At 35.4% G+C, this 23,857-nt stretch overlaps 1 protein-coding gene across 1 annotated transcript in view; it reads right to left on the bottom strand.

Moving 5' to 3' along the window:
* LOC5570830 (UHRF1-binding protein 1-like) overlaps positions 1-22,454 on the bottom strand; it is a 43,257-nt gene extending 20,803 nt beyond the window's left edge. The window contains 2 exon segments of the mRNA XM_021846485.1: positions 2,020-2,221; positions 22,017-22,454. Coding sequence (XP_021702177.1) covers positions 2,020-2,221; positions 22,017-22,060 — 246 coding nt within the window. The 5' untranslated portion in view covers positions 22,061-22,454.
* Positions 22,455-23,857: the final 1,403 nt, after the last annotated feature.

Below are 23,857 nucleotides of genomic sequence, written 5' to 3'. Positions count from 1 at the left end.
ACTGGAAAAAATCGTTAAATGAATCAGTGAAAAAACATCTGAAGGAAATCCTAGGATAATCCCTCTCTTTTTGTTTTCAGAGTAATTTTTTTTTTTTGAAAATTACTGGAGGTAATAATGTTGCAGTGCTCTACGATTTTCTTGACAAAATCTGTGAAGGAATTAATTTAAGCATCCCTTGAAAAATTGCTGGCAGCATCCTTGGAGAAGTTTTCCAGAACCTGAATTAGAATAGAATACCTGAAGCATTCCTTGAAATGTCCTCCACAACTTGTGGAATAATCAAAAAACATTTTTGTAAATAAATTTGGAATGTTTCCACCAAGTTTCATATGCTCATGAACGACACACAACCATAAATGGGAACTGTACATGCCTTCACCAAAATTCCAATCTTAAGTTTATGGTTTATGATGGATAAATAAAAATCATTTAAAAAAATAAGGACTGAATATATCTAGTAACGTCTTGATAGCGGAAAATTTATATGATTGAAATGATTTTCTGTCACGAAAAGGACATAATCTACCTTGTATTACAGGTGCAAAATAATTTCCCTGATTATGACCGAAATTCCCTGAGAATTCCAGTTTTTTTTTCAGGTTGAATAAAATACCCTGATAATTCCAGGTTTTTCCAGGTAGTAGACACCCTGTTAGTGGAATATATATAAATAAACGAATAACCAGATTTAGTACTATACCATTTAATTACACTATAGTTTGCATCTTTGGTTGTAAGGCCGTCTTCAGAGTCGTGTACTAGACTCGACTTAGTACACGACACTGAAGACACCGACACGTTAATGCTTCCAGTGGACGATTTGCCCTTTGAAGGAAGCACCACACTAGACAACGGACTAGCATGCAACGCCCAGTGGCACAGTTGAAAAACCTTCCTGACGAAAAGTTTTCCGGACTGAAGCGGGAATCGAACCCACACCCCTTGACTCGATGCGGCTGAATACTTGGTAACACTAACCGCACGGCCACGAAGCCCAACCTCATACAAACTATGGTCTTATCCACTGGTGTACTAAACTGACTCGGTCGACAAATTTTGACACTAGAGCGGGTCCAGGTCACGTGGGGATCATACGGGAGCGTACCCCGCTCAAGTGTCACAATTCTCAGACTGAGTGAATTTAGTACACCAGTGGATTAGACCATAGTGATATTAAATGGTATAGTACTAAAACCGGTTTTTCGTTTATTTAGAACAATTCTATTCGAATTTGACTGTCTGGCCATTATTAGCCAAAAATTACACACTGTTTACTGTTAATTTAAGTCACTTGAATCAAATTAGGCATTTGTTTTTCACTTTTTTGTACGCTTATCGCGTTACGCTCATGCCTGCTTGTTTTTGTGCGAAGCAACTGATGATTATCTAAAGATTACGGAATATCGAAAGTCGACAGATTATTACTTGTGATGTGCTATAAGTTACATAAAATTACAATTTGTAATTCCATGAACATGACACAAGATACACATTGCCTATGTACCTCAAAGGATATCAAGGTACTAATTCAATAATTTCAAATTAATCATTTCAATCAATCAAATTATAGAAACATATATTTAAATCTTGGAAATATGTCATAATTCATTACGCTCAACAAATTAACAAAAGTCAAACAAAACATATCTAATTGAAAAATTACAGCTGAAACGATGAAAACAACACTAACTCAATTAAATCACAACCTCCCGTACTCACTTTTATGTTGCATAAGATTCGGGTTGAGGTGAAGAAGATAATCCGCAAAAAATAATAGGGTCAATAAATTCAACTTGATTACTACACGCACGCATCTTATCGTGAAGATGGAACAAAGATTAAATTAGTTTGTCGCTAGATGTATGCATTACATGCCACGCAAAGTATTGTAAGTTCTTGCACATCCCATAGCAATTCAACTCGACACCCTTACATTCTATTACCATCAATAAAATCTCGCCCTTTACTACTAACGGCGGTGCTGCTATCATAGCGCAGTTTGTAGTTTCTACTTACCAGTGTTATGGGTGTGCTTTTGAGCTTGGTCCAGGATATTCGAAACGACACGTGGTTGCACCAGGCAGACGTGAGACGCAACCATGCCGGTAGCTCCAACAGATCGGTGAGTACATTCTCGTCCAGTTGTAGGTTTGAGAGCTCTCCTTCGCCTCGAAATGCACTCAGGTTCACCTTATCGGCTGATAAATTTTTGGTATAACTGCAGAGCAAACGTAACAGAGAAAGACAAATAGAAATATGAGTGTCATAAAGTCAGTGTTCAACAGGAAGACAAAAGGTGAACAAAGTGCAGAAGATACCGTGAAAAGTAAATAGAAATCATGGGCTGTGTCCATCCGTTGTCCCGATGCTGCTGCAGCTCGGTATGTAGGGATTTAATGAATAAGTATGAATATTCGCCGAAGAAGTGAAACGTGACAACCCGACGACAGCGTAAGTCCTAGATGCATATGATACTATCGTCACCATTGTCACTCGTCAGTAAGCACATTCCATTGTTCAACATTCTGCTTACTGGAGAATGCAAGGTGCGGTAATGTTTGAAACATCATATATTTATTTTTTTTTATCAGAAAAACTTAAAAAGTGAAAATGAAACGTTTGTCGACACTTACATGTGGTGGACAGGAGAAGCTTAAGTTTGATCCATCATTTTCACATGTTTGTCTAGAAATGATGTTCAGACAGCTTTAGCTCAGTTAAATAAAAAAAAACCGCCAAAGCTAATTTAGGTTAATTCTTAGCTAATTTACTTTAGTACCTTTCCCAAGGCTATCTACAGTTCCCACCAATGTCAGAAACCCAGATAAAGAAACGTGCATTTACAATCGGCATTATGATGTCTGATTCCAACTGCCAACATAATTAAAACCTTTTTATTTGTAATGGCAATCACACATACCTACTTTACGAAAAAAAATAACAGTTTCTACAGATTTTCATTATTGACGAATGTAAAGTTAGTTCCCAACTATTCAATAAAAGACAGTTAAATTAAATTGAAATTTGATTAAAAAAACATCATTGATTTATGTTAGCGGTAAGATTTTGTCTCATACACTAAAATACCACCATTTACTGAATTTAAAATCGCTCAATCCATTTCAGTCAATTTGCATGTAAGTTTATTTGATTGTATTGTGATTTATATAAATAGCTAATTTGTAAAACAAATCAGTTTTTAGGTGCTAAAGAATACACATCAACGAAGTTTGAAATACTTTTGTTTTTATAAAGGCAATTTTAGATAGTTTGCAAATGTATTGTATTTAGACAATGGAGGGTGCAAGCTTGTTCTAAAATTTGAATAAATCGATATTTAATCGCGCAGTTTGAGTCAAACTAGGGAGCCGGATCCTATTGTTGGCACTTTTGGTTCACATCGGCAGTAGAGTTTTTTGAAAGCTACAGCTCATATTTGGCCACAACATGCGTCTTCTTGAAGTGCTTCTTACTGCAAAGTTTCAGACAATTCGGCAGAGAAAAACCCCCTATGCCAAAGTGAATCATGGAAGTGCCTAAGTGGTTCTGTACCCTATGTCTCCTACAAAAGTTTAAGTAATATTTATAATGCTTGGTGGAATGCGTTGCTAAAAAGATTAATAAATCATTTAAAAAAATAAAATAAACATGTATAAAATCCGTATTTATACAACTTTGACTACCTGTAAACTAAATTGAGACATTTCTGAAAGCGGCAACGGATTCAACAACCCAAATCTTTGAGAAAAGCGAAAAGCTTATTTTTGTTCCGCTGTGTTATCCGTCGAATGCAATTTTCTCGTTTATTGAAAAGAAATTAATACTGACACCTTTCCATGCAAGGAATGTAAAAACTGGACCTTTGTTTCTATGCACAAACTGACCCTTTCTATCAAAGCCAAGCATCATAATGGCTAACAAGCAAGCTCATTACTAATTCACATTCATATGAAAGATCCTTGAGAAAATAGGTGAGAAGAAAATTTTGCTTACATACTCAACCAAAATGTGAGTGACATGGCACATGTGGTATCCAATAAGAGACGTTTTTCATGGTTCTTGCGTGTGCACGCTCACACAAAGAAAAAAAATAAGTCGCTGTTCCCGCGATAAATGAAGAACTGGATCCGTAGTTTTTACTATGTTCTTACTAGATGTAGCCACTATTGTCCATCACGAGTTTAGATTTACTGACGAGAAAAGATGATCGAGAGACACAAGAAATTTGTTGTTCTGTGCAAATAATCAGAATGTGTCAACACTAACAATCAAATTAATTTTCCTAGCAGCATTGATGTTTTGTGTGCTCAAGAAAAATGATGGGATCACGTGAAGAGACATCGTTTGCTTCAATCTTATAGCTGTATACTAATCACGAGTAATAAGTTTTGATTTTGCAGATTTTTTTGCTCTCAATTGTTTATTTATTTTTTGAATGATAGCTATACCTAAGTAATAAGAAAAGACTCTATATTATAAGCTATAATCTAATTAGGAAATTTTCATAATTGACCTAAAATCGATATTAACTATCGTTTCAAATCATTAGGCGTTTTTTCACATGCATAATCTATTTCTACCGGTTAAGTGGTAGAGTATTTCAACGTTCATCAATGGCAGTAAAAAATAGGCTCGTGACATACTGGGATATAAAGGAAATTCGTTTTGCTTAAAATTCATTCCATTATTTGAGCTTCTATGCATATTTTTACCTCCCCCATTTCCAAACAGACCACAGCTAAGTGGCATGGGGATAAAAGCTTTGGACACGAGATGAAAGATGAAACACGTGAAACGATTACACGGCAACAGTTCACATCTCTGACCTCCCACACGGATGTTATTCCATCAGGTAGGTAGACGTTTATTCGGATGACCAACCAATTTGGTGTCCATCTATGGGCAACGCTGGCTATATAGGAGCTGAGCGAAAGGATACCAATGTACCGGTTTAATATCCAACTCCACGAATGATGAATGAATTCAGAACTTTGTGTACACCTGTGTATGCTACTAGGCGGGCTTGTAGTACTTCTTCTTCCTGGCATCACACTGCAACTAGAGTGGAGAGTGCAACTAAGCTTAACATAGTAATCTACTGGCAGGAACGGTAGTGCTCCATTCCCAGAAAAAAACAAGAAAACTTACTTGAAAATAATCTCAACCTGACTGAGATTTGAACTCAACTGCATTCAAAGTCTACACGTTTGCTAAATATACTAAAGAGATCCCTAACTAACTGAGTTAAAACAGAGCACACAGTGTACAGTGCATGCATATTGATACATATCAGCTTTTAGTAGAAGCCATCCAACCTGGATAATTCGATTTACCACCGAATATAATTAAGTTTTTATTATGCAATAGATATATGAACTCACTGACAGATTGATAGAAGGGTGGAATAATCGGAATAATAAGTTTGTATTTGTAGATGATTAAGTGAGCATTTCACGGGGACATTACGAGGATGAATGGCGAATGAGTTTTTTTTTTATTCTTTATTATTGAGATTTTCAGCCCTAGATCGAATGAGTTAATGAAGTAATGCAGAAAATTAAACGCCGGATAAACACTGTAATACTCCCACCTATTGTAGACTTACTAGAGCTAGCATATTACATTATTCTTAGAATAAGTCCAATTGAAATATTTCGACCACAAAGACGGAGAGAATATCATTGAAAAACCCCCTTCGATAAGCATAAGCAGCAATTCGTAGTTGCTACTCCGTGATTGACCAGAATAATCGAAGTTGCACAAGGAATCAATAGATGCATGGTATTAGCTTTCCATCTTCAATGTACACTTTCGAGAACCCCAAACATTGAAAAGTCAATAACGGCGCAGGCCACGTCCTTACGATCATCGGCGAAGGGAAGGAATATGGGTGTGACATTCATTGTTACTAGATACCGAGATCACCTCTGCATCTCCATGGTTGTAATGGAAAGGAATTTTGTTAGCGGGAAAGGAACCTAGCTGCATGATCAGGATTCCCCTTGGTAAGTGATGCAACCTCAGTGATCATCTATCAGTTCTCTAAAGACAACGTGGACGTACGGTAAATCGAACCATTCAAAGTTTATTTTATAATTATAAAAATCAGCTAAAAGAACCCAAGAAACATTTGCCTATTTTATAATCATTTATTAAGCAATTTTTCACAACTACATACTGAATAGTTGCTTTATTATATTACTTTGCAGCTGCTACGCACACATTGTTCAAGCAAATCTGGCGAAATTATTAAGCTTCTTATCATTTAGTGACTGTAATCACAGTGTTGCTCAGACTCATTTCCCCGAAAATAACATTTTCCGAACTACGAAGCCACGAACTACTACAACCATGCTCTATCCTCCTAAGATAGAAAATCAGATGGTCAAGCTTGAGTACTGCACACAAAATCGATCAATTTTGATCCCAGAGAGCCACAATTCAAGTTTCGGTGAAATGAAATGAGTGAGTGAGTGAGTGCGAATCATTTCACCGAAACTTGAATTGCGGCCCACCGAGATCGAAACTGTCGGATCCCATGTGCAAAACACAAGTCCAACCACCTCCTCCTCCATCTCAGGAATACAACGCACAGTTATAACAGTTCATGGCTTCACAATTCGAATTTCGGGGAAATGAGTCTGGTCAACACTGTGTAATCATATATTGAAATGATGTTTATTCAGGTTTCACTCAGCTTAATAAGGTTTGATGATTTAACAACGCTAGTTTAACAAACTACATTATTGCAGTTTAATTCAGCATCATGTTTAACAACATTTTAACTATTTGCAAGTGAAGCCTTTGTTCAGGCGTTGTTCACACAAATTTGGAGAAGTTATAAAGCGTGTCGTTGTATATTGACTTTATTCTACAACTTCAAAATCGCTTTATAAGCATTCATCTCAGCTTTTATTCAACTGCCACAAAATTGATTGAAAACAAATAAATGATCAAAAATAGCTAACACTTTATACATCAAATGCAGTGTATACCTTTACCATGAATTAATAACCACACTTTTAATAATTACTTGAATACTGGATTCAAACTCGAGACCTTCCCATCGTCAGCGGTATACCTTGCCATCTGCGCCATCCTTGAATTCATATATCAGCCTACCAGTGCCCAATATAAACCTCTTGTAGCTGATTATTGATCATGCTTGAGCTTCTATTCAACAATAACTAATCAACACGTGCTATGCTGATCAACAACTGAATAAGCGCATTACTTCTGCTGCTGTTCAGTACTGATGCGAGCTGAACTCAGTCGGCTATTTATAGCGCACAGTGAGAAAATTTATTTCAATGCTGGTCAAAAATAAAGTCTATTCACAAAGTAAAAACATGAAATGATTAATCGAATTTCATAATAAGTTTTAACTTGTTAAAACTTTAATTGAATTGTTCATCTAACTATACTAAAATTCATTTATTAAATGTATAATATTTCTACTAGGTTAATACTTTAATTATTTGTCGTACTTTTTCCATCTATTAAACATTATACAAATATAAAATATATTTCAATCAATAATCCTATGTCAGAAGACTAATTCAAAATATTTTCTAAACATAATTGAATATTGTATTGAGAAAGCATCAGTTATTATTGTATCCAACATGTTTTTATATATTAGTAAGTTAGTGGCGAATTCGCCAAGGGCGAAAAGCCACTCAAATAAAAATAAATATTAATAATATTAGTAAGTTGAACATTGCAATACATTAGGAATACAACGCAATTTTTAGATATTTTGTCCATTTTTCAAAAATTTGGCTATGGTGTGACCTCTTTTGTAAGGCTTCTTTGTTGCTGAACAATGTGTTTAGTAATCGTTATTTTGGACTTCTTTGGATGACCTGCTCGGATGATATATCTATGTTGTATTAGGATTTTATAAAATACCTATTCAGCTTTTGATCATGTTCATGTTAAACATGGAAACAGCTGAAGTGCGAAGCAACCAAAACGTTAGTTCGTCTCCTGTACATCTGTTTACACAATTATATTTGTTTGGTGGAATATTGGCTCTTTAATAGAAGGAAAAATGACTTGTTCAACTCATTAGTAAAACAATCTTGACAAGTCGGCAGAGATTCTTTGGAGAAGTTTAATAAGTGTTGATTCTACTATTATTCATTCCAATGAAAAATGTTGAACATTGACTTAAATTTGGATCTAAATACCATCTTCTCAGCTCTTTGTAGGGCATTTTTTCAGCTGTCATCATTAACTATGTATGTTTATTTGTGACACTTGACTGTAAGTTGGGTAACCACTTTCATGTAACTGTTGTTAAATTATTATTTATACTTCGATTATCATTAAAAATGTTATGATTAGTAACTTTTTCCGATATCAATAACGTCGCAGATGATGATCACTACATGTGGAAAAATTAAATTTTGATATTTTTAATCCAATGTGATTCGAACTTTACCCTCGTTGATCCATTACGTCGCCATTTCTTCCATTACGTTAATCCATCCATCGCATACACGTCTTGGATTTGATTTGAAAAACATTTTAAACATTTGAAAATAACATAAAAAGACATAATATGTTTTGCTTGAATAAGAGCATACTCATATACTGTTATTCACATTGTTTATAAGTTTAACTAATCATGCAGGTCAACATTTTAAGTATTAGACACTGACACTTTTGTACGATTTGTTGTTAATCAAATGTTCAATATTCTACTAAAATGATGGCTACAACCTATAGAAGCTTTTAATCAGTCAATTGTTAAACTTCTTATGTGTTGTAGAACAAAAGCTACTATATTTGCATTTTCGGAGGTTTACTCAGCTCTTATTCAAAACACAAACTGCAAGTGGAATAACAGCTTTTTTATAAGCGGAAATTAATTTTATTCAATTAATGATTCAACTAAAAATTTGTTCAGCAATGGTTGCTGCTATGCAGCTTGTATTAAAGACGTAAGTATCTTAAAAGCTACCAATTGTTCCTTGGGAATAGGTACGGGGTTTTTAATGTTAATGTTCAAGAGTCTATGTCGACACTTACAGTGACGAACTGTTCATATTTTGTTGAATCAATTTATTTAAATAACATTTCTACGTTGTAATGAGAAAAATACATTTTATGATATATTGTACATTCAAAATAAAAGCATTAAACGAGCTCACCAAATTGATCATCCATCCTTGATTGAGCAGCGGTTGCTATTTTTATCACCATGCTCATTTCACAAAAGCAAAATATCACTCCGGCGACGCGAAAGCTTGAACTCGATTGCACTCAGAACGCGTGCAAACAAAAACTAGAAAAAACTTCGGTGACGCAAAAAAAAACTATTTTTTCCGGTTAAGATGAAACGTAGCAAACAAAAACCCAAACCCTCAAGAGCATTAAGGGATGGTATACAAATTATGTCACACAAAATTTCTACTTTTTCGGTAACCACTCCCCACCCTCCTTTGTCATGATATTTGTATGAGTCCTCTACAAATTTTGTAGGGCTTTTCACGCTATGCTTGAACCCCTACACCCTAGAAAACCCCCCTTCGATAATAGAAGAAGATGGGGCAGCTGTGCCGGTTTAGAAAACTTGGAAGAACTATCAGGATCTCGATGCATCCCATCAAAGTTTTCGTGAGCTGTTATATGTAGGGATGAAGTATCTTGATCTGTTGCATACTCCTTTGTGGGCGGGCAATGGAATCCGAATCAATTTGGCCCGGTTCCTTTCCCATATCCAAAACTCCCAGTGTTTTCTTGTGGAAGTGCAGGCGTCTATAAAGCAAGTAACTCGTCAACATTTCCCTCCAATCCCCAAATTGACCTGCATTCGTATGCAGCCAGGCGCCGGTATTGTTTGTTGTAATAATGAGAGCACCAGCAGTATTAACACATTGAGGATGCTACTGATCCTGAGTAGCGTCTGTTGGTTCCGTGTGTAAGTACAGCTGTTCTTGCAATAACGGAGTAACAGTTGCTGTTGGGCGGTCAATCATGCTCATGCTCAGCATTGCCAAACCTGCTATTGATTCATCTATTGCATTTTCAGTTATGAATATCGCCATATTAATAATATTCGGCATTGAATGTTTCACGTTTATCGAACGTGACATCAATTGTATATTGACATGTATTTCTTAGATTTCATTCTAAGCTTCGTTACTGGTGTAAGCCATGTAAAAACATACTTAAGCCACTCTGGTAAGTTGAGTCAGTTGTATTTTTTTTATAATTATAACAACGGTAACAGTAATATGCTAGTTGAGAACAGTTTGGCCAAATTTTTGAGTGTTTTTGTAGTTTTTTTTCAGTGCTATTTCAAAATTTTAATATGAATTATATTGAATTTTTAAGTCAAAAACTTCAAATAAAGATTTCTTGAAATTCCTCCTAGCGATTTTTTTTAAATTGGCCTAGAGGTTTAGAATGACCTCAGGAATCAAGCCTTATGCTCAGATTAATACTTATCAACATCGAATAAATGTTTGATTATTATGCTGGTAAAGTCCATAATTAAGTATAGTTTGAAAGCTAAATGTTTGATTATTATGCTGGTAAAGTCCATAATTAGGTATAGTTTGAAAGCTAAATTTCATGAATCTGATTCATTATTATTGCCAGAATTTAAAAAAAAAAAAAAGAATCGTTCCTTCAGGAACACTGACAATAAAATTCTCACTTGCTGTAGTACAGCAGCTGTACAGTTTGTTTTGTTTGAATTTTATTTGAATAATCTCAAACGAAATAAATGTAATTTCGAAAAATCATTGTTGGCTTTAATAACAACGATACTGGAGATTCGGCATAAAAAAACTAAGCCACTGCATATTACTGTAGTCAATCAAATCACAAAAGAAATCCAGCTAATTTATACCGACATGGTGGTTAATCATGGTTTGTTCACAACAAGCGTTGGAATGAAGTGAACAAGAAGTATTGCCTGAATGCAGCCGTTACAGATATGTGTCTGTCTTGACCTTTATTACCTCGTACTTGTTACCATTGACTGACTGTCGCACTGCCACAGAAAATAGGTTGCAATCAAGTGAATTTCTGTACGTTTTGTGTTGTGCCTGATCTTCGTCGCGGTAGATTCATGCGAGTAAAGGCACAATGATTCATAGAGATTTGATGATGGATTGTCTACCATCCATATGCCTATATACGAGACGCCTATATTGACGTTCTACGTACAACTGCCTTACTGTGCATAAGGTTACATAGAACATGGAATATACACCATAAAATATTCTTGACTGTGCCAGAAATCAAACCTACTGTTTATGTATTGGCAATCTGACGAAGAGTTGCATACTAGTTTATGTTGAAGGTACATCGAATCCAAATTTTCAAGAGCACAAATCTAGAGAACCAGACAACCGATTATGCTGAAAATTTGATCGATTGGTCACTCGCTGGTGACCAAATGATCAAATTTGCAGCTCAAAACGTTGTCTGGTTCTCTAGATTTGGCTTTGATGCATCTTAACCTTAAATGGAGGGCAGAGACGCACTCTTTGGTCATTATTCTAATACATTTATTTATACTCTGTCGTCGATAACGTGAGCGATGCTGGATAGATCGTTTACAGACGACTGTTTATGAACAGCCAGTAATTGAGCAAGTAGTGATTTACAAACAATTCACTAAATTATCTTATTATCATCATTATCTGATTATCATTGACGGGTGGTGAATTCACGGTATGGTGGAATCATTAGTAACAAGTTTAAACTTACATGTATCTAAGCCTGATATTATTAAATTTCATACAAATATGAAATCGATTTTACCAAACGTCTTTCGTATTTCGTCCCTTCTGAAGTGACTAAATAAACACTTTTGTCTGATTGACAGTAAGCCGCGGGCCGCACTTTGGGCACCACGGTTCTATAAGGTGGATAACGAATCGAACATTGTAGCAAAGAAAACGTTAGGTATTGCTTGCAGGGAAAAACGTGAGCTAAAATCACTTGACCACTTCAAGCTCAAGTTACCTCGCATATTTTTCTGCTTTATTGTTTGTTCCGTTCGTTCAAACGATTAGACGAAGAGGCTCACAAGAACACATTATGGGTGATTTTAATTAAACCCTGAACCACATTCAGCTATGGAAACGATTTTGTTTCACTGGCCTTATCTACAGGCTATCAGATTGAATTTCATCACCCTTGAGAAACGAAAAGGAAGATTGCAAGAATAGAGAAAATATTTCTTGACTCCATCGAGACATAGAATACCGAATCAGTGCAACTGAGGATTAAGAAATTATAAAAGTAGTCACGAACACCAACTTTTATAACTTTTAAGTAAGTTAAACAGAAACTAATTCAGGTATTTGCCCAAAGCTTCCTTCAGTTATTACTATGAAGATTTCTTCAAAAATTCATTTGTTGATTCTTTAATGACTGGCTTGGCCGGCTCAAAGAATTCCTCTATGAATTTCGTTCAAGATGCCTTCAAGAGATTGATCTGGAATTTTCTTAAGGTGAACTCCAGAAATTACTCTAAATATTTCACCATAAATATCTTCAAAAATACCTCTAAATTTTTGTTTACAAATTTCTCAAGAAAAGTCCTCTTGGAGTGTACCTAAAAATTCTCCCATCGGTTTCGTTAGGTTTTTTTTAAGAAGATGTCCGTTTAGGACAACTTCAAGAATTTCCGCAATATTTGTTCCAGAGTCTAGTTCTCCATTTTTTAATATAAATTAAGTAATTTATAATTACTTTCCTGTGTACCTATTTCGGGCTGTGTTTGCGCAATAATTTAATTTGAATTTATAATTCAATTGTATTTAAAATTGATATCGATATTTCACCAGCACCGGGGCCGCTCGATATAGTATCCGCAACCGACAAGGTCGTCGTGCCAGCAAAACCAATGAATTATTTTTCCTTGCATTCTACTGGCTACTACTTTACCACTCTTCACTTGCCGCCGTACGTGAAACAACTCGAGTCGTGTTTTCTTTGAAACAAAATCACTCGATTCAGAGTTGCCAGCTTTTTGGAATATCAATTTGCAATGTTTGAATTCCTCAAACAAAAACAATTATTATAAATAAAGTCTTATTTTTTCATTAATCTTGAGCATTATTTATAGTTATATTAAATTGCAATTGATTGCAATGTTTTCCTATGTAGTCTTGATGGTTAGAACTATGCTAATACCGTTATATACATTAATAAACTACAACTCTGTCGGACAATGTTTTTAAAACGGACGTCGCAATAATTTGTCATTGTTTTTTTTATCTGAATTAAAAATTGGATTTTACTATTAAGCTACTCTGTGGGCATCACTAAATATACAGTATTGGACAATACATTTCCAAAGTTTTTAGTTTGAATTATGTTTTCACAGTTGTTGGGGCTTTACCTGAATTTTAACATATATTTTAGAATATTTTTTTCAATCAAGTTTTGAACTCGTAACAGGTGATTTTTGACAAATTTTAAATGATTGACGTAGCTCAAACAATGTTCCGTGCCCAGAGTACCAGTAAACGCGCAGTTATTCGTCAAAACCAAGTCCAAGATCTTTTTGTGTTGGACATTTTTACGACTTCCCACGGCATAAAGTATCATCGTACCTGCCACACGATATAAATATGCAAAAATGATCAATCGGCAAAGAAAGCTCTCGATTAATAACTGTGGAAGTGCCCATAAAACATAGCCTACCAAAGCTGTTAATTTGCAAAAAGTTGTAAATATATTGTCCAATACTTGTGAAGACATGATGTTTGGAAAGAAAATTTCTGCAACTATAATCCATCAGTTTTTTTTTTTTATTTTGGGCAGGCTATAATCTTCATAAGATTCTTAAGCACAGACTGTTAGGTGTTTTCGTAACTTCTCAGAGTAGAGCTAGAAACAGTCTCGACAGTTTTAGCATTAGCAAAGCCGTGTTGCCAAATAGTTAAGTTTTAAATCACCATATTTCATGACAAAAACTTACAAGATTTGTATTATTTTGATTATTTTATGTAGGGACACGTATGGACACGTATTTGAGAACATGTTTGGACTGATTAATATCGGATACGTACATGATACACATTTGGATTGTGTTTACACATGAATGAAATAGTATTATTTATACAAAAAATGCATGATTTTTAACAAATTTACGATGTTTTTTACACTGCAAAAATAGTAATAATTTTCTATATGTGTATTGTTGCATTAATGTTCGAGCCGATTTCACGGATCTCACACATTGAATTGATTTAAGTGAGATTAAATGAACCTCACGGTGTGCCAAAAACCGTTATTAACCCCTCTACCGTGACATGCTCTAATTCCGTGTGTTGCCTAATACCGTGTACCGGGTACCCCCGTTGGTTTGACTACATTTAATCTGAACACTTTTTAATCTGTACCCCGCTAATTTGCACATCATTCAGATTATAAATGGTTCAAACGTCATTTAGCACATGGAACGAGGTAAAGTGGAATGGAACGCTGTGGAACGGAACGCAGAATCAAAACAAAACAGTGAAAGAGGTGACCAGAAACACGTTTCAAGGGTGACTAGATGTTCAAATTAAAAATGAACCCCGATGCTTTGCATGAGGTATCGTTCAAATTAACGGGGGTGTATATAGGGTTATAAAGGGTTTCAGCCTATTAGATTATTTATTTTTCTAAACGATTTTCACAAACGCTAGCATATAAAGTAGTCTTTAGAAAACCATAACAAATTTGAACTAAAGTTGAAAACAAAAACAAATAAAAATAAGTTTAGAATGTAATCACCTGGTGTCAACACACGGTATTAGGGCATGATTGCTTCTGAGTTCCAAATACCGTGTTTCGGTTATGATTCCAAAAAGGCTGTATAAAACAAATATTTCATTTCCCGCATCGTTCATACAAACCTCCAAAGGTTATTTGATACAAAAGTTTTAATTATGATGCGCTTCATTCGTTCAATTGAGAGATGTTTCAAAATGTCACCCGGCAGTCGGGGTCAGATGCACGGTATTTGGAATTATGGTATGTTTAACAATAGCAACTGTAACTATGGTTAAAATTATCAAAATATATCAACCCATATTTTTTGTGCAAAATATGTAAAACGGTCTACTATATAAAACTTAAAAAACTTGAAAATAATAATACATTATTTTTTTCTGATTAATTAAAACTTGTTTTTTAGCCTCACGGTAATAGGGCATGTCACGGTACCAGCAGCTTAATTTTTTACCACAAAAAATACATTCTAATCGTGATAACTTTTTTGTTCTTCAATATTTTTGCAACATTTTTTTCACAAATTCTCAAAAAAACTGTTAGTTTGAGAATCCCTGTCGCTATTATTCATTGGTGAACTGATTTTGAAGATATTCCGATGTTCCTTGGGGGACCGACATTCTCCATATAAAATTTCTTAGGCGACCCTTTTGTTTTTGGTCAATTTACCAAAACAAAATAAAATGTGGACTATACAATCCCAAGTAGTAAGGAGCTACTATGAAAATAGCATACAAATCGGTAATACTTAGGGGCGGTCCATTAATTACGTAAGACAATTTTGGCAGTTTTTAGACCCCCCCTCCCCCCATGGTAAGATTTTTTGTATGAAAGTTAAAAATAATTTGTTTGGCGCGTAAGAAATCTCGAACCCCCCCTCCCCCCATAAACCCTTACGTATTTAATGGACGGCCCCTTAAGAGATATCTGAAAATTACGTAATGATGTTTTTTGAAGTTTTCAGTTTCAGTTTCCAGTTATTCGTCCAGCGTGGTACTAGAAACCTAAATGCTTATCACTCATAGACGGCTGCACCAAATTGCTTCATTTTTTCATACCATGCTCTCATTGATGTATTGTTCCGAAAAGTGAATATTCAAATGCGATAAAAATTCTGTAGTCTGGGAAATTAACGTGGGTTATGGTTACCCGTCGGTACCCAAGGAATTGTAGAATATCTCGCATAATCTGAGTTAACGCCCTAAAAGCCATTGGTAATCACGTGTGTAGCTCGTTGTTTCTGAGCAAATTAATGAATAAACATCCAAACCAACATCACTTTCATGTAGATAATGATCCTTTCTTCACGATAAAGTTGTTAAATAACGTGTAAATCCATTCACATGCTCAGAAACAACGAGCTACACACATGGTTACCAATGGCTTTTAGGGCGAGATCATAAATTATGCGAGATATCTCCGGATCCCGATGACGAATGATCAATATGGACAAAGATTCTTGAACTTGCACAGTTTCTGAGAACTTGTGAAAAAAGTTATCGCGATCCGAGTTTTTTTTTTGTGGTAAAAAAATGAAGCTGCTAGTAGAGGGGTTAATGCAAAAAAATGTCTAAGAATGTGGCATCTACCATTCGAAAAATATAGTATTCAAGCATCTTCTCCGTGAATTTGAAAATATTCTAACGAGGGAATCGAAAGTTATCGAGGTTTTAATGTTTTGAGCTATTATACAAGGGATATTCATATGCTATTTTAATCAAACAGTGCATCATTATTCATTTGCAAACCAGCCAAGCACCCATCATCTTTGCATTAAGCATTCAAAACATGTGATATCTAAGCATCTTCTCTATAAATTTAAAATTATTTCTTCGGGAAAATCAGAAGTTACGGTGATTTGTAAATTTCAATTATTTTATGAAGTTTAAATTATCGCAGTGCATTTGAGAAAACTTCATCAAAATACAACATAACTAGAGTACTTTGATGTTTTGGACCTATTATAAAGCAAATTTTAAATATTTAATTAGCACGTTCAATATTTTAACCATGACTTATTGCAACATATTATTGTCAAACAGTGGCGCGGGAAGTGGGTAGGACAGGTAGGACATGTCCTATGCACGATAACACCTGGGAGGACAGGACAGTCAAAGGGATGTACTACCCACGATTAAAATAAAACAAGTTTAGCAGAAAGATTGAAAAATAGCTTAACACTTCAGTAGTCACGCTGTTGTAGTTTGTACAACACTGGTGAAAAAAGCTCGCTTTTCGCTCACAACAGCAGCGTGGTGGTCCTGACGGTGGCGAACCGCGTGACGACTGGAAGGTTAAACTATTTATTATCTGTTCATTATACATAAAACTCAATCAACGTCGTTAGATACGATAAGGTATTTAATGGAGTTTCTGAAAGATAAAACAATGTTCAAACAATTTTTTATTTTATAATTTAATTAAGTAAAGTTGGATAAGATATAAACATAAAGGATATTCATATTTTTTTAATGAATGATAACACAATTTGATTCAATCAGTAATGCCAAAGGCAGCACTGGAATGAGATTTCTTTTTAGAGATTTGGTTTCCGTTTTATTGAAAATTTCTAAAAAGTCTATATTTTTTAAATGAAGGTCTCTAAAGTATCTATTCAATCCAAAAAGGTCTCTAAAGTCTCTTTTTCCTTATTCTGCTTGTATTGAATCCTGATGCAAAATTGTACAGGCACCAAGAAACCCGAAGATAAGCAGTAGGAATTATCATAGTGATTTTATTTAGTATACTTTCAGGGTTTCCTACAGGGATCTCTCGAGAAATATTTCTAGAAATTTCTCTATCGATTCTTCCAGAAATTCTTCAAGCAATTTTTCAAAGGATGCAAAAAAAAATTCCTATAGAATTTGATCCAGGAAACCCATAAAAATTCCAAAGCTACTATCTCCAGTAATTTCCTCGGGCCTTACTATGATTTTTTTTTTTTTCAAAACTGTTCTAGAATTTCCTCCAGATATATTTTTACTAATCCTTCAACCGAATTCACCAGACAGTGTTGATAGACTCACACTCAAATCTCAATCAATACGCTCTCCCGCGAGAGCAAACTCATTAGAGATCTGCTTCGCCAATCTCACGCTTGAATTGTTGATGCAAAATCACGCGATCAACTCAAACCGTAAAAACTGATTCAGACGCAAAACTCGTCAACTCGTGGAACCCGAATATTGTTGTTTACGTTAGAAAGGGTTACTGTAATTTTACCAAACTAACAACAAATTATTGCCACAAACAGTGGAAATACGAGACAATGAGTCAAAAAGGTGAGCCAACTCATCCATGATTTTTCAACTGCTGAGTCGCTTGATTGACAACTCACGCATGAAAAATCTCAAGCGTGAGTTATGAGAAATTGAGTTTTTCACAACACTGACTCCAGGAGATCTTCCAGAGATTTCTACAGAATTTCTTTCGAGGACAATAATAAGTTTAGTCCAGAGTGTTTGAAAATAATAGCTCAAGGATTTTTTTTTTTCAATGAACTTTGCAAGAACGCCTCCGTCGATTCATGTAGATTCCTATAAAAATTCATCCACGTTTTCTCTCAGTAATCGGAAATTCCTTGACGTGTCCTTAAAACAACCAATTTTACCAAGCATTTATTAAAAAGTTTCTCATAAAATTTCAATGCAATCTTCAAAAGTTTGTTTAAATTTTCCTACCAGTTTATACTACAGCCAATATCCCAATATTTGTTTCGATTATTCCTACATATATTTCTATGGAGATTCTGTCTGTTTTTCGAGTAATTTCTTTAACTCTGAGGAATACTATCCCGATATTCAATTTTTTTTCCCAGGCATTTCCCTAGAAATTCTCAAGGAAATACTGGATAATTTTTTTTACAAATCTTAGATGGAACCTCTGGAGCAAATGCTGAAGGTATCTTTAGAAAAATTTCTAGTTGAAATCTTATGCATATCCTGAAAAACAATTTTAAAGGAAATCTTAGAATTTTCTGGTGAAGCTATTGATTGGAATTTAGAAGATGTTTTGACCGGGAATATTGGAGAATGTCCCAGGGAAATCGGTGAATAAAATCTTGGAGGAGTTAGGACTTTCTTTAAAAATATATCAAATAAATTTTGGAGGAATTCAGATGAATTCTGAAATAATCTTCGAAGAATTTCCATTTCTGTGGTTCCTCTTGGAAAATCCACGTTGATTTTTAAAGGTATCTTCCATAAATTCTTGTAGAAATTCCATAGGAAAATTCGTGGAGAAATTCATTGGAAAACAATCACCAAATAAATTTATTTAGAAATCTCCGAAGTAATATCTGAATGTTTGGGCAAATACCTGAATAAATTTCTGATGAAATTCCTAGGGAGAATAATGAGAAAAAACATGCATGCTATGAAGAATTAAGGTGATTATTTAACGAAGCCAAAATTTAAATTTTCAAGTGCACAAGACTGGAGAATCTGACAACAGCTCACGTTGAAAATCAACAAGTCAAAAACTTTATGGAAGACACCCTTGATCACGAACCGTTCAAACAATTTTTATGATGCAAATCATGCAACATTAATTCAAAAAGAAATCTATCGGTACCTAAAGGAAAAGTCTGCTCTTATAGTATCAACAATTTAAGGATCCTGTGTTATTATGTAAAACTAAACTAAATATAAGGCTTACTGCATCAACATATTATGGAAAGCATGAAGCAAGGTTTATTTTGGCAATAATCGATTACGCTGTCACGAATAATTTGTGAACCATCATATTGAGCCCATTTAGAACAGTAGCATAAAACAATCTCACCAGTTGATAACCCATCTTTGACTGAGCAAAAAGGAACCACCTTCAAATTGTTCAGGCTCATCAATACGCTTATTTGGCTATAACGAACCACTACTCAGCAAAACACCGAGAATGAAACAAAATATTCAAAAACGAACTCATTTACTTGTGCTGCAACGAAGCACTGTCTTTCTTCAATTAAAGATACAAGTGTAATACAAATCTGTTAGATTAATGTGTGTCGCAATTATAAAATGCGGGCTCCGAGCGCTATTTTAAACGATTGGAAAACAAATCCTAAACATAGGTCCAAAACTTCAAAGTAGGGGGACATGGGGCAAGAGAGACACCCGGGGCAAAAGTGCCACCTCTAATTTCACGTAGTTCAAATCAATTTTTGTATGTTTAACGCAGGATAAGTACTAATTGAGGGTTGTGTGAATATTACAGTTAAAAATGTTTGGTACAAAAAATTAGAAAAATGTCCTTAACTCACCAACGCGAAAAGTGCGATATATTATAAGAATGTAAGACTGGAAAACAAGGTTTGACTCCCAGTAAATACAAAACATATTGATTTTTCCGCACAGTATTGATGATTTACAATTGTTTAGTATAGCTTTGAGGAAATTTTTTTGAAAAAGTTCTTTTGACATTAAGTTTTACATATATAAAAACAGTATGTCTTATGGGGCAAGAAGGACACCGCAATTTTCTCATATAAAATCAAATGAACTTTTATTTTTCTTGTTTAATATTGTATTAAATCAATGTTTTCTACTAAATAAAATCAAAACAAACGGTCTTGGACATTCAAAATGTTTTCTGACATTTTTTACTTTTATTGTTACAGTCAAATAAGATGAGAACTAAATTAATTTTGTAAAATTACTGTTTAACTATAAGTCAACTTTTATCCCTCAGTTTTTATCTTTACTTACTCTAGAATGTATCGTTTAGGCGGGGAAATAATAATATACAAAATGTGTGGCATTTTGCTCTGGTGGTCTTCTCGCCCCATACGAGTGGCACTCTTGCCCCGTGCCTCGTCGAAAAACCTCATAAGAAGGGACATTTTCAAAAATCAAAAATGTGTTTTTTTTATATTTTTGAAATCTATCGATAACATCATTTAGAACCAGAGGTGAGCTTACCCCCACACTAGAATAATCTTCAAAATTGTGCTAATCAACCATGATTAGAAGCTATATATCTTAAGGTGTCCTTCTTGCCCCCAGCCCCCCTATATGTCGTCTATCGATAAAGTTTTCTCAAACTAACTGCGAAGAATTGTGACTTTTATATTTAAACCAGCCTTAAATTTGAGCATCAGATCACGAAAATGATGACTTTAGTAACAATGTTTTCTGAAAAAAAGTGGCTTTGGTGACTTTTTGTTGGAAATAGTGACTTTTCAGTGACCAGGTCGAAAAAAGTGATCAAGTCACTAAAAAGTGACTTGCTACCAGCCCTGAGATAAAGATAACATTGATAGAGTTGGAGGTAGGATTTATATAAAATCCTGAAGATCTTTATCACAGTATTTTTCAAAGAATTCTGGGCTAGGTTCTAATTCTAAACCTCGATCTTTAAGTATACTTTAGAGGAATTCTGATAGATTCTTGAACAGGATGCTCTGCAGTAATTGTCTTTTTTTATTTCTTCATAAGAAACTTCACAACTGACTGGCTTGTTCAGTTTTACAAGTGTTGGAATTGCTGATGCCTCAAAGTATTCTGGACAAACTGCAATATTTGTTTGTTTTGTACCATTGCACTTTATATATTTTCTACAGAAGAAAAAATGTATTTCCTATCGCAATCGGAGATAATTTTGTCCCGCCCAAGAAAAAATCACACCTGGTCACTGAAACGATATTTTGAACTACTTTACTAATAATATTGTTGACCAACCAAAGCTCCAATAACTTTTAAAGCGAATCACTTTATCTGAATTTCTTAACTTTGCTTTTCAAAACGGAAAATACGCACTTAGGCCGAAATCTGAAATTAGCTGCAAACCTTTGAAGCAATTAAAAAAAATCTTCGAAGTTATGATGGTCAATGAGAAACTAAATCAAAACTGGCATCTCTGCGGTTTCACTAACAGTTCTAGGAAAAAAGGGCAAGATGATAGAATGGGTACAGCTAGCGACAAAGTAATGGAATTACAATGGGGGTGACAGAGTTTAATGCAGTGCTGGATGGCTGGCTGAAAAATGGCAAATTGCCCGTTTTCTTTGGCTGACTTTTTGATGATAACTACATCCTATAAGGCGTGGTCTAAATCTGGCAAGCGATAACTTATCTCCTAATCTTTGAAATAACCCGTCGAACTGTGACTTTTTCGTTACCAGCTGTTAGCATAAACCCCAATCATCAAAAAATCACTTCCTTGACATGACATTCCATTGAAGGATTGTACAACAGTGTATGAGTGTAAGAAAAAGGTTCCTTGGAGTGAGGACCACAAGCAAGACGTTCCATAATCATTATCCTTACCGTTGAAGATGCTTCAGCAATTGGTTCTTGATTATAGACACCATTATTCCTCCGGGGTCATGCAAACGAGGACACTACTTATTTCACTGATAACACGAAGAAAACGCACTCGGTGGCACTTTACTATCGGGTGCACACAAAGAACTACCCACTTCAACCCACATACACCCTATTCACCAGTACACGACGACGAATACGATGACGCGAGATGTTACAGGTGTAAATAATTTCGCCAATACTCTCCGCCTAGCTAAGATACGGATCTATTCCAACACTTTACTGCAACCATTATATACTAGCTATGATTTTACAACACTTTCAATATTTTCAGACACCGATTTACACAACAATTTTATTAGATTATACTTTTCCAAGCACGGAAACGCGCAGCAAACACGTCCACCGCCGAGGAGACGTGAGCGACTTTTGAAGAAAATTTTTGACGTTTCGTCGTTTGTGTTTTTGTTCATTTCGAACGCTCAACTTTGACAGCTTTTCGGTCACTCATTCGCGCGATACATTTGAAAAACTCCTCGTTGGTTGTTGCTTAAAAACGAACAATAGGCCTATTCATATGACGTCTCAAATCAGCTGATCGGGAAGCACTTTGACAGTTCTTCTATGAAAATGACAGGCTCGTGTTAGCACCGGTCCTCCACCGATGTAAACAAATGCATAGACGGATCTGTCACATGAAAAGGCCTATGGAAATGAATTTTATTGTGTTTATTCAATTTTGTTATTTCAATACCAGTACCAGTGTAACTGACAAATCTGGACACACATTACAAAAGGGCACATTGACCTTGTAAGACGCTGTTGAGCCCAATTCAACTCGATCACGCTCACCAATACCACTATCAGGAATAGCTAACACCAATCTCTCTGATAGTGGCGTTCAGTGAACCAAAATGTACCGTCAAAAACTGTAGTGAGCGTGACAATCACACATAGACTACCATGACTTTCATGCAACAAAAACTTTCATGTGATACTAAAAATAAAAGTCATGCACGACTGTGACTATTTTTTGGTCAGCAATAAATGTATCATGGTTGTAATGAATTACTGTAGTAGACGTTAATCTGTATTATCATAATGTACCACTCACAATGTGCACCGATTGAAATATGTTTCTCTTTTCATTATTTTATCAACCAGCCGCACCAGCCCTCAATGTCCATAACTCACGGGTTATTTCTCTATTTTTAGACTCCTCTTCCTTCGTCGGTCGGTTTTTCGTCTATACAAAAAAAATGTGCCGATCGGGATCTTTGGTCAAACAAACTACCCCTGCCCTTCTCCCCCCATGGATGACCACGTTGTTTATGGACAGCACCTTGTGCGAGAACGGCTCGAAGCAGAAACCTACGAATAAAAAGGGTAGAAGCAAACCTAAAAAACCCTGGTGCTCCGTTTGTACCACTTTTTTGTTGCTTCCAATGAACGCCCTCTCCTCCAATGGACCAATGCACGAGTTCAGTTGTTGACGTTTGAGCGTTACCATGGTAGCTAGTGAATACGGCACCGCTCAAAAGTCAAATTAGTGAACTTGTGCAAAGGTCCATGGACCAAGGCACGAGTTCACTAATTTGACGTTTGAGCGGTGCCAAATTCACTCGTTGCCATGGTCACGTAAAAAACACGGGACCGCTCAAACGTCAAATAGTGTACTCGTGCATCGGTCCATTGTGCAGCAGTGAAAACGCAGCTGTGTTGAAGTGGCGATTTGGATCAGAAGCAAACGAATGAAGAGTTGTCGCTACGATCGCAGCTGCGTCGTGATTGTTTTTTACATTCATTTCGCATTCCCGTCATCCACAACAGCATAACGTTCATGG

This window comes from Aedes aegypti, chromosome 2 (genome assembly GCF_002204515.2).
Source record: "Aedes aegypti strain LVP_AGWG chromosome 2, AaegL5.0 Primary Assembly, whole genome shotgun sequence".
Taxonomy (NCBI): domain Eukaryota; kingdom Metazoa; phylum Arthropoda; class Insecta; order Diptera; family Culicidae; genus Aedes; species Aedes aegypti.
This window is presented reverse-complemented; position numbering and strand designations above follow the sequence as displayed.